We start from the raw sequence: 12,371 nt of genomic DNA, 5'->3' as shown, positions 1-12,371 counted from the left end.
GCCCTGAATTCCCTAAGGCCTTTTCTGCCCGTGGATGCAATTGCAGATATGTTCTCTCTTTTCTCTAGTATGCACCAGGATGCAACAGGGTATGTCTGCCTCCTCATTCAGCCAGCCAAGAAATCTGACGCTGGATGGTACACGTTGTCAGCCAAGAATGAAGCTGGCATCGTGTCGTGCACTGCCAGGTTGGATATATACGGTAGGTGTAACGTCCTCAGTTGAACATCTGTGTATGACAGGCAGCTTGAAAAAAATGTTTTAAGGACAGGCATAGTATGTTTCCATAATTGAATTGGTTAGATTATATTTTAGTGCTTAAACGATGGATTTTTAAAATCATTTCACCCTAGTCGCCTCAAGGCTTTTGTATATTTTTGTATACTTTTGTACACTTTTGCACACTTTTGCATTTAAATGAGCTTAAGTTTCTTCCAAAAAAAGACCTATATTACTAGGAATTACAGCTATTTCAGAGTTTAACCATGCTTGTGCTTCCGATCATCTAGCATCTCATGCTGTCTCCTTCATGCCATGGGCCACCCACTGGAACTCCCTCCCCACTGCCTGTCATTTCCCCCACACATACCTCCACCCAGCAGAATTGTCCTGTCCTCATTCACCTGTTAATCCATTCCATAAATATCTATTGTGCCAATCCCACAACCAGACTAATAATAGAGAGCTGTCCTAATAATAATATCAAATGATATTGGGATAATGACTTGTAATTTACAAAATGGTACCCTTAGGACCTTCCAATTATTGCAATTGTTGTCACCCTCATTTATTTTTTTTAACGTTTATTTATTTTTGAAACAGAGAGAGACAGAGCATGAATGGGGGAGGGGCAGAGAGAGAGGGAGACACAGAATCGGAAGCAGGCTCCAGGCTCCGAGCCATCAGCCCAGAGCTCGACGCGGGGCTCGAATTCACGGACCGTGAGATCGTGACCTGAGCCAAAGTCGGACGCTTAACCGACTGAGCCACCCAGGCGCCCCTGTTATCACCATCATTTAAATGCTGAAGATGGGCACGTGGGTGGTTCAGTCAGGTGAGCATCTGACTCTTGATTTTGGCTCAGGTCATGATCCCAGGGTCGTGGAATCCAGCCCTGAATCTGGGCTCAGGGAGGTTAAGTATCTATAGCCGAGATGCAAATCCAGATTTTTGTATCATTCCTTTGAGCCATGTTTCTAATTTTCAAAAGGATTTAGGGGTGCCTTGGTGGCTCAGTTGGTTCAGCATCCAACTTTGGCTCAGGTCATGATCTCACAGTTTGTGGATTTGAGCCCCGTGTCAGGCTCTGTGCTGACAGCTTGGAGCCTGGAGCCTGCTTCAGATTCTCTGTTTACTTCTCTCTCTGCCCCTCCCCTGCTCACTCTCTGTCTCCCTCGCTCAAAAATGAATAAACATTTTAAAAAAGGATTTAATAAGTTAATCTTTTTTAATATTTATTTTTTTACTTTGTGTGTGTGTGCACGCGCGCGCGTGCACACACACACACACACACACACACACACACACACAAGTGGGGGAGGGGCAGAGAGAAAGGGAGAGAAATCCCAAACCAGCTCCATGCTGCCAGCACAGAGTCCAACGTACGGTTCCAACCCACAAGAACCCACGAATGGTGAGATCATGACCTGAGCCGAAATGAAGAGTTGGACACTCAATTGACAGCCACACAGGTGCCCCAACAAGTTCATCTTTATTAATCTATTAATGTACTCTATGCATCTTGTCTATAATTTTGACATTAACTGGCACTTTTGGAGACATATTCCTTAATCCAAAAGGGTGATTCTTTTTTCCTCTCCTTTAAAATTTGTTTTAGGGGCGCCTGGGTGGCGCAGTCGGTTAAGCGTCCGACTTCAGCCAGGTCACGATCTTGTGGTCCGTGAGTTCGAGCCCTGTGTCGGGCTCTGGGCTGATGGCTCAGAGCCTGGAGCCTGTTTCCAATTCTGTGTCTCCCTCTCTCTCTGCCCCTCCCCCGTTCATGCTTTGTCTCTCTCTGTCCCAAAAATAAATAAACGTTGAAAAAAATTAAAAAAATAAAATAAAATTTGTTTTAAAAAATAATTTAATAATTAACAAATTTCTTTTAAGTTTATTTACTTATTTTGAGAGAGAAAGAGAGTGTGTACAAGCAAGCAAGCACACGCATGAGTGGGGTAAGGGCAGAGAAAGAAAGAATCCCAAGCAGGCTCTGTGCTGTCCTGACGCAAGGCTCAAACTCACAAACTGTGAGATCATGACCTGAGCCAAAACCAAGAGTCGGTTCATTGAGCAACTGACTGAGCCACCCAGGTGCCCAAATAATAAATTTCTTCTTCATTACTGGTTCAACATGATTAACCTAAGTTACAAATAGGAGTCACTGTGTTTGGAACCTGAGGTCCCTGCTCTTCATAGGTGCATACTAGGTATATCCCTTTTTTAGTACCATGCAGGTGGGACCTTGGCCTGCCATTTTCTAATACTTGGGGGAAATATATAGCTTTCTGATTATTTTCCTTTATCCTTGAACTTGAAAAGAAATTCAACTGTGAGGAAAGCTGACCCTAATGTACTGTCCCCTGGTTGGGGGTGGGGAGAGAGGGCCATCGATATAGTTCAACCTAGGCTAAGTCCCTTATCCATTTCATCCACTTCACCATACCAGAGGGAACTAGGTCTCCAGCCAAGAAACCCAGTACCAATAAGCCCTGAAATAGATAAGTTTTGTCCCAATCCTTCTCCCTTTCCTGGTTGTTTGTCCTGGCTCACCCTTCTGTCTCCTGTCTTGGTTGCACAGCACCAACAATAGGGGGTGTTATTTCCTCAGTTGGGAACCTGGGAGTGGAGGAGAGGATGGAGGACTTGGGCTAAAATCAATCCCCTACCCCCTCTCCCACCACTTCCTGCCTGTCTGAGGACAGGCTCCCCTCTCTCGTCCGAAGGAGGGCTTCTAATAGAAACAATTACAGTAGGCTGGTTAAGATGTCTGGAGCAGAGACTTGACTAGCTGTTCACTGTGGCTTTATTGAATGCCTATTCTTCAGCAGAAGCACTATTAGAATTGTAGCTTCCAATATTTGATTTATCAATTCATTTGGAGGTATTTAGACTCTAAAAAACTGATTCAAAATAAGGAAATCAACAAAGGCCCAATTTATAAATCAGAATGCTAAAAAGGTCCATAGCTTCCTGGGAACCAGAGCATCAATGTTCCCCACCCGGTGTTCCCCCTTCTCCACATCAAGGTCCCTGGAAACCTAATCAGAAGATTGCTCAGTAGTTTCTGAATCAAAGACAAGAGGAGTTTGGATGGATATTTCACTCAGGCCATGTTCAAGCCTAAGGATCATCTCTGCTAAAAACAGTGCTTGCTAAACATGGAAATTCTAATACATTCTCTTTTGTACCTGAACCATGATTGGTTGAACAGAAGTTACTTTTCATTCTTCTTGCGGTAACTCATTAGAACCTGATTAGGGAGGTGGGTAGGTAGGGGCTGATTAGTGATTAGGGTGTGAAATAGGTACTACTGAGAGGTCCAGAGCCATCTTTTGGCTTCCATTTCCTCAAGTTTCTTGTCTCTACCTTCTCAGGTACCTTCCCTTGAGAGCCTGAAGCTCTTTCTACACTGCCCGTGGAAGACCCCATCCTAGGTCATATTTTGAAAAATCACCTTAGTCAGCCACTCTTATAGTCCCAGAGTTTTGGCATTAGGAGCATAAGAGATGGCCAGCCTAGTTCACAGCAGGGGAGAGACCTTATTGTTTTTACAAATGGTGCATTTTAGAGAACGTGTTGGAATGAGGACAGAACACACCCCTACACTGTATCTGCTAGACTGCATTCCTTTGTAACACATTATTTGGTCCATTTTCCAGCTCAGTGGCACCAGCAGATCCCAACACCCATGTCTGTCCGGCCCAGTGGCAGTCGCTACGGATCTCTCACCAGTAAAGGACTTGACATTTTCTCTGCCTTCTCCTCCATGGAAAGCACAATGGTGTATTCATGCTCTTCTCGGAGTGTAGTGGAGAGTGATGAACTTTAGGAATGTTTGGGTGTCTGCTGTATAAGGGGGTGGACTGTGGAGGGGGAAGGAGGACAAGCCAGATACAGTGGTTTCCAAGCAACTGGATTTGAGTAAGTTCCCATGCTGCTGGACCCTTGGCAAGAAGTGCTTTGAATAAGTCAGCTGGAGACTCTTGCAGTCTCAGCTGGGGGAAAGATGTAGGGCTGTGCCTTTTAAAGATTCCAACAAAAATGTGAGACGACAATACAGATGAACCAAAGATGTCATGAAGCTGCCATCCACTGCTTTGGGAAAAAGCTAGCATGCTCCCCTGCCCCCTGCTATGTTAGGGATATTTAGGCCCTACTAGGAGCAATGAGGGGCCATATGCTTGAGCTGAAAGGAGTTAGACAGTAGTGACTTTAGGTGTCATTAACTCACCAGTAATGCAAAGAAAAAAGGTGGGGAGGTCTCCATTACCTTCATCAATTACATCCATAGCAGTAGTTTTGATGGATTCTTCTAATCAGCTTCTAGTTAGCCTTAAGAGATCATGCCATACAACTCACATATGTGGAGAAGCACTTTTGATTTACTTATCCTGAGTGTACTGAGCCACATTATAAGGTGCCAAAATGTGCCTGAGATACAAAAAAATTCACTGAAACACTCAATATTGCACAGTGCACTTGTTCTATAGCCAAAACAAGGCCCCATTAGCCTGTCTGCACCATGTCTTCTGGATATAATGGTGAGTCGTTTTTCTTTCTGACTTTACACATCCTTAAATTCTAGAACTAAAAGGTTGTTAGTAACCAACTAACAACAAAAACTTCTGTGGGGTTCCTTTTTAAACTACTAGCTCAATATGCAAAAGTCATCATCATCTTCCCCTCGTCCCTCCCCAAAAGTCTGGAAGTGTATGAGGGAGTAAGGAAGGGAGAGATGCAAACAAGGAGAGAAGGTGATGGAGCCTGTCAGTTTTCACTTGCCCCTTAAGAGCAATGGTTCTGGAGGGAGAGGTCTTTAATAGGTATGAACTGTTGGTGAGATAATTAATTTGCATTTTCTGCATAGAAGATATCATGCTAACCATAAAAGGGGGAGGAAAGGAGAATATGCCTCTTTATTCCAACCCACCTATTCAAAATCTTCCTCTTAAGGAATTTTAGACTTAAGTTCACTGCAATTATTCCCAGTGCCTAGAAGAGTGTTTGGCCCCAAATAGACATTCAATAGATATTTGTTGGATGAATGAATCTTATATGAGATAGAGAAATCTGCAATTCACACAGCAGTCCAAAAATTGCCCTGGGAATAGTAATCACAGCACAGTTTGCTCCAGACTCACCCGTGAAATCAATTGGAGGTGTCTGTTACCAATTCCCTGTGCCCAAGTGTCTGGTGTTCTCTGATCCAGGCACCCTCAGCTGGCATCTTACTCGAATGAACAAATAGTCATTGTTTAGGAAGGCTTGAAATTTTCTTCACTTCAAGGCAAAGATTTCCAGTATAAAAATAAATTCATTCGCTCAAAAAAAATCATTTGTGTGTCTACTCTGTATAAGATGCTATGCTAGAAACTGTGGGAAATATGAAAATATGAATAAGACACAGTCCCTGACCTCAAGGAGCTTATAACCTAGCAGGGGAGGTAAGATGTAAGGCATAAAGAGTGCTGCTTTTGGGAGGGGGAAGAAATAGATACTTTATCAGACAGAAGTTTCTAGTGCTTTTCATCCTATATTTTTTATGACTCTAAAATCATCTTAATGTCTTCAAATCTTTATTTCTTAATGAAACAAAATGCCATAGGTTACAACCTTAAGAAATAAAGATTTCAGTAAATTATTTGGTGAAATTAGATTTGTTTCATTTTTTTCATGTATTCATGAACAATACTAAAACATAGGCAACTGTAATGAAATACTATATGTTTCATACAGAATGCATTCTGTAAAATGTTGTGTTTCTGTGTTAGCTTCTATTATGAAATCTCATAGCCAAAGAGAACTTTCTAACTCCAGGATTGTTCCTTCATAGTTCTTTACCTCACCTCCCCATCACCTCTATTTCTGTAAACCCTAAATAGTCCTCCCATGAAAGGATAATTTTCATCTCTGTATGTCTTAGCTTTCTGAATATTTTTTATCCGTCGCCTTTTAGTGTTCGAGAACTAGGATAAATATTATATTTGGCCACTGGATGGCGCTGTCTAACATAAAATATAAGACCTCTAAAATTCCTGAAATTTCAAGTATTGGATAATAATGCAGGGTTTCTGGACCTCTAGCATTGTTGACATTTGGGGTGGATAATTCTTTGTCGCCCGGGACTTTGTGCAGTGTAGAATGTTAGGCAGCATCGCTGGCCTCTAACCACTAGATGCCAGGAACATAGTGGCCCATCCCCCAGTTGCCATCCTAGGAGGCAGAATCCTCCTTTGTTGAGAACTACTGTGTTGAACAAATCCGTGCCCTGCATTGAGAAGTCTGTTAGAAGTCAATTATAATGAGGGAGAGTTATATAAGAAATTTGGGTCAGCTGGATATGTTTGGACTCAACATGTCCAAAATCAGATTCATCACCTTCCCTTTCATACACATTCTTCAGCCTCGCTTAAGGATTTCTGTTAATGTCACCATCACATTCCTAGCAATCCAAATAAAAAGCATCCAAGTCACTTTTTGCTTCCTCTAGCCAAATTAATAGATCCTGTTAATTCTAACCCTATGATTTCTTTTACATTCAGCCCTTTCTTTCAATCCCCCTGCAGTTCTCCAGTTCAGACTTGCATTACTTTATTAATTTCCCTCAATATTTCGACTTCAACCATAATAAAGAACTTCTAAGTGGCCTTTTCTGCCTCTGTTCCTGCTGTTTCTCCCATTCAAACCCAGCCCAGATCTGCATCAGCTCTTTCTTCCTGAATTACCGTTCCAGTCATGTTATGCCCCAATTTCAAACCCCCAATGGCTTCTGGAGCCAAATCAAGTACCAGCTCTCCTGCCCTGGGATATTCAAGGCTTTGTCCACTATGATCCCAAAGTCTGTCACCCATTCCTCAGAAAACACACCCAATGTGGTGGCAAACCTAACACAGTCCCCTGCTTTCCAGCCAAATGCCTCTCTTTTGCTTCTAGATGGAAGGCTTTTTCCCCAACCACTACCTATGGAAATCTTACCTGTTCCTTAAAGTCCATCTGAATGTCACTACTTCTGTAAGTATTTTCCAATCCCCCAGACCTCACCCAATACAATTCTACTTTCTTTGAAAACTTATAGTGAGTTTCTTGAATTGAGAAAAAGATGACCTTGTATAGTATTTATATAAATATAGCCTCTATATACCTTCCTGTCCCCTCCCCTTGCACTAGCCAGTCTTGCCTATACTAGGTTTTAGCTACTGTGGTATGGACTGTGTCAAAAGTTTGTCATGTACCTTATACAGAGTAGGCACTCAAAAATTTTCATTGACCTACATTGAACTTAAAAATTCTATGTTAAGTATGTTTCTGTATAAATTGAGTCTAGAGCAGTGATTCTATTTTTTAAGTTTATTTTGAGAGAGAGAGAGAGCAGGGGAGGGGCAGAGAGAGAGAGGAGAGGGAGAATCCCAGCAGGCTCTGCACTGTGCAGAGCCCACGAACCATGAGATCATGACTTGAGCCGAAACCAAGAGTCAGACACTTAACTGACTGAGCTACCCAGGAACCCTAGAGCAGTGGTTCTTAATCTGGACTGCACAATAGAACTCCTGGGGAGCTTCTAAAAATCTCAATACCCAGGCCACAGCCCCAGATCAGTAAGTCATAAGCTCCGGAGTTATGACATAGCATCAGTATTTTTTAAAGCTTCCCAGGTGATTCCAAAGAGCAGGCAAGGTTGAGAAGAATAATTTCAGAACTTACCCAGAAAGGTCCAAAGGGATGCCTGCCAATGGCATAAAGCAATAGTTTGGGCACTGGTAAAGAATATACTCCCTCCTTGTACATATAGTGCATGCCTAGAAAGTAGAAATAACCACACTTTGGCCTTATTAGACCCTACTATTTTGTGCAACACTCATTAGACATGTAGCATTCATGAAGCCCCCAAAGAAAGCTCAAAAACCTGCAAAATGGACAGGGAAAGAGGGAAAGTTGATGCAATTTGTCTGGCCCTTTGTTTCAAAAGCCATACCGGTCCGATGAGCAACCTTCTCTCCAAACAACTTGAAGGGCTTTTCATGACTTGATTAGTCATGGAAATGGGGATCAAAGGGAATTGAAGAAGGGAAATGTGCCATTAGATGAAGTTGCCTTTTTGAAACATAGCACCCTTCACTAAGGGAAGGTTTTAATCAGAATTACCAAATAGTGGAACTGGTTTCAATGCATCTTTCTCTTTTTATTCCTCTCTTAACTTTTGTAAGTATCCGATGAGAAATCAAATAGTCAAGAGACCAGCAGTAGATAGAGCTAGAGCTCTGAATGAAAATACCATGAAGAATAATTCCCAGCAGAGTCAAAACCTGACTTTTGTAGGGATAGGTTAATTTGGATAATCCTCAAATGATGTTCAAATCCTCAGATGTTCACTTGTAAATTGGTTGTGTAAACTCAGAATAGATTTCTTTCCACACAGAACACCCAATTCTAGATTCCCAAGTGAATTCAGTTAAAGCCCGTTTAATTCATGACTGAGTTACAATATCTACTATACCTAATTGGACTATGGTCCCAAGAATAGGATCCAGGCAAAGCAGCCAATAAGAGAAGAAGACTACTTCCTCCTTTTTTGTATCTATGATGTGTCAAAGCTAACGCATGCCTAAGATCTTTTCTGTATCTATCCCTCATTCTGTGTTTTTCTCCCCTGATGCCCTGTGCTCTATGTTCTATAATCCCCCTGCTGTGGTCACCCATCCCATCTCACCCATCCTCACAGCCTGTCAGCATGCTTCATGTTCCAAAATGATCTAACTCCAGTTCCAGGCATCTGGCCCAATGGTCAGAAGAAACCAGTTCAGTTGAACAAATTCTGAATGCCTGACGGTCTTTTAACTTCACAGAGGGGCTGCATTTTTTTAAGTAGTTGCCTTCTTACTGCCATCAACTTCTAATTGACAGAATTGCTGGCAAAGTGTGAAAAAAAAATCAGATTGGGAAGGGAGGTCTAGAAATCAATTGGGTCAGACATCCAAATTATTCTTGTTGATCGCAGCCTCCTCCTATCTTCCTTCTCCCCACACACTCCCAAAGTAACTTCCAAGCTGAGATCCTGGCCTGAGTCTGTTTGTAAATGGGCTATTTATAACTTGGTTGTAAACTCAAAGGCAAATTTCCTAATAATGACCTTTATTCAAGGTCCCTTCCAGGGTCTTGGGTAGCCTGGCCTCCAAGTATTTCCACAGACAGTTGAGTAGAAAATCAATGTGCCTTACCAACAAGATGAAGAGTTACTTAGATTACAATAAGCTTGTTGAAGTCTTTTTCACCACTAATTGCCTTTTCGTGTTTTATGTGGATCAATATTTCAGAAAGTTAATTACTGAAACACTGCTTGAAGAATGCCAAGCATCTTCTAAACTTTGACAATGCAGCGGTCATCAGTATGCTAAAAAGTTGCTAATACCATCTTTTTAAAAATCTGTGCAGTGCAAAAAAAATGCATATTTGTTGAAAATATGTTTGCCTCTTATTTCTAATTATATTAGTTAGCATACCTGATACTATAGAATGATAAACAGGCTGCCTCTTGTTAATAGGTAAATAATGGCCACCTCAAACTCCAAAGAGCAATAGCCTTGAAATTGCAAGAAATAGAGAAAGAAACACACTTTTCAATCCTCTGAGAATTGTGCCATAAATGCTGAGAGTAAACAAAAAGAAAACGGCTATACTGTAGAGGCATATAAACACTAATTTGCTAGAAGATTTTAACATATCAGTGAATGGAAAATGTTTCCCTAATAATAAAAATTAAAAGACTTCAACACTAGTTGACAATAAGTACTTTAAGGCTGAAATAAATGTACATTTTCTTTAAAATGAAGAAAACAGTTCTAGTGTCTAGGTTTAAGATTACTTTTTGATGATGATTCAACCAACTTTTTTTACATTTATTTATTTTGAGAGAAAAAGAGCATGCATGTGCACACAAGCAAGAGAGGGGCAGAGAGAGGGAGAGAATCCCAAGCAGGATTTGCACTCTAAGCACAAAGCCTGACATGGGGCTCAATTTCATGAACTGCGAGATCAAGACCTTAGCCAAAATCAGAGTCAAACGCTTAGCCAATGGAGTACCCCAGCTACCCTCAATTTTTTAATGTACAAATATATTTGACACTTGAAAGTGATTTTTAGAATTATTCTTATTCAAATTGTATAAATTACAACATGAGCTATAATCTGGTTAATATCAACAGAGCAACAGAAAGATAACTAGGTTTTAATCTTTCTAAAATATCTTGCAAATCCAGTAGACTACTTATAGAATAGTCTTTACTCTCTAAAATAAAAATTCATTCTGCCTCCTAACTTAACAGAGACAGTTTAAAATGAGACTTAAGATGGGAAAGATGGGGGTGGAGAGGCTTGACCAATTTAGATGGAATAAATGAAGATACAAGTATAGTTTTGTTACAATAAAGAGGTGTTTGGGGGCACCTGACTAGCTCAGCTGGTAGAGCATGTGACTCCTGATGTTGGGGGTTGTGAGTCTGGGACCCATGTTGGGTGTAGAGATTACTTTAAAAAGATGTGTTTTGATATTCATAAGAAACAGGAGTTCTTTTCATATAGTATGGTAAGAGTGAATTGATCAATGTTCCAAAATTCCAAAGAACCCGATGTTTCTACAGATTCAGTGAGTTATCTGCAAGCTAGCAGATTCTTGTAACTTTCTCACAATTAGTAATAGTGCAAGATTCAGTGAATTATATGTTAGTATTGACTACCAAAAGATTACTAAATGTGTATGTATAAAAGGTTTTATTGTGTTGGAGAGTTAAAACCCTAAAACAATTCAAATGAAATCATTTTAATGCAACTGTATTTTTTAAAGCACATGGGTAAATTAAATTTTACTTTTTCAGTATTTTTACTTCAGAACACCTTATCTTCTTTCTGATTTTCACTTACTTTTTCCGAGCTTTAGCATTGAGTTTCTTAACCTACCCTTCTCCCTTCATTACCTTCTTGTCGAGATTAAAAAAAATATATATGTAAACTACTTAATAGCATTAGGAGAGCTCATTTCTAGGACTTCTTAGGTGAATCCTAATTAAAAGGAGATTTTAATAATTCTAATAAATTATTAGAAAAAATTTCATACACACTCTCTAATTTTTCTATCACTGTGAGGTCTCTGTTTCCTTATCTGTAAAATAAGCAAAATACTTGATTGAACATTTTCCAGGATGGAAGATAGGATAAACAAATATTTATGAAGAATTTATATTAGTAATAGCAATTTATTATTCCAAGAGAAATGTTTAAAATATTTTTCTCCAAAGTAAATAAATTTGCTTAAAAAGTTCACATTTCTTTCTTGCCCAACTACTTTGTTTTTCTTTAGAAGAGCAGCACATAATGGTAGAATCTTCTTCCAATATGGTATGCAGTTTAAAAAAAAAGAATCTAGAGAAAAATCAAATGAATTCAAGAAATATTCTATCTGCTTTCTGCAGGCAGATTCCAGGAAAATTTATTTTGGCATAGGTAGAATAGCCTACAGAAATTCTGACTCCTATGTCCACAATTGAAGCTAGTGGAAATAATGACTTTGCAGCACACAAAGAAACAGCAAAGGAGTTCCTGTACTCCTTTCTGGCTTAAGCAGTTCAGGACAACTTCATTGTACTATTCCAGATCCCAGTGAAAAAATGTTCTATGCTAGCATGTCATGGCCTTACGGTGAAATGAATCAACTTATTAGGATAACAGAAATGGCTCCACAAAAATGAGCATACCCTTCAGCCTCTGTTTTTGCATTCTCAGCTACATCAAGTCTGAATTTAACCCCAATGATTCATTTCAGCCATGAGGACTGACAAAGGATGTACATGTGGCCATAGGCATGTACACACACACACACACACACACACTTCAACTGAGGCATGGAGCACCCATAGTTAACATAGTTCAGTCAGAATCAGGAGATGCCTCTTACAGATATGGTATGCTTCCATCTTAGGAAGCTTGAGTCAACTTATTTTCTAAAGTACTTTTTGGTTATTGAAATCCTAATGGAAAAAGTATTATAGCAGCCATTTTGAAATGTGTGAATTACATAAACTGTATGTTTTGTTTCCATTATTAAAAACCAATTGATGGATCTTAGCTTTAATTCTTGTTCTTCTGCATCGTGCATGTTAGAT

The 12,371-nt window shown here is 40.1% G+C and overlaps 1 protein-coding gene across 1 annotated transcript in view; it reads left to right on the top strand.

Annotated features, from left to right (window-relative positions):
• Positions 1–7,599, top strand: part of MYPN (myopalladin) — a 90,742-nt gene extending 83,143 nt beyond the window's left edge. The window contains 2 exon segments of the mRNA XM_030335081.1: positions 69–202; positions 3,879–7,599. Of these exon segments, the coding sequence (XP_030190941.1) occupies positions 69–202; positions 3,879–4,048 (304 nt within the window). The 3' untranslated portion in view covers positions 4,049–7,599.
• The last annotated feature ends 4,772 nt before the right edge of the window (positions 7,600–12,371 follow it).

The sequence above is a fragment of the Lynx canadensis genome, chromosome D2 (assembly GCF_007474595.2).
Source record: "Lynx canadensis isolate LIC74 chromosome D2, mLynCan4.pri.v2, whole genome shotgun sequence".
In the NCBI taxonomy this organism is placed as follows: Eukaryota; Metazoa; Chordata; class Mammalia; order Carnivora; family Felidae; genus Lynx; species Lynx canadensis.
The sequence above is the reverse complement of the archived record's forward strand: the minus strand, read 5'-3'. Positions and strand labels throughout refer to the sequence as shown.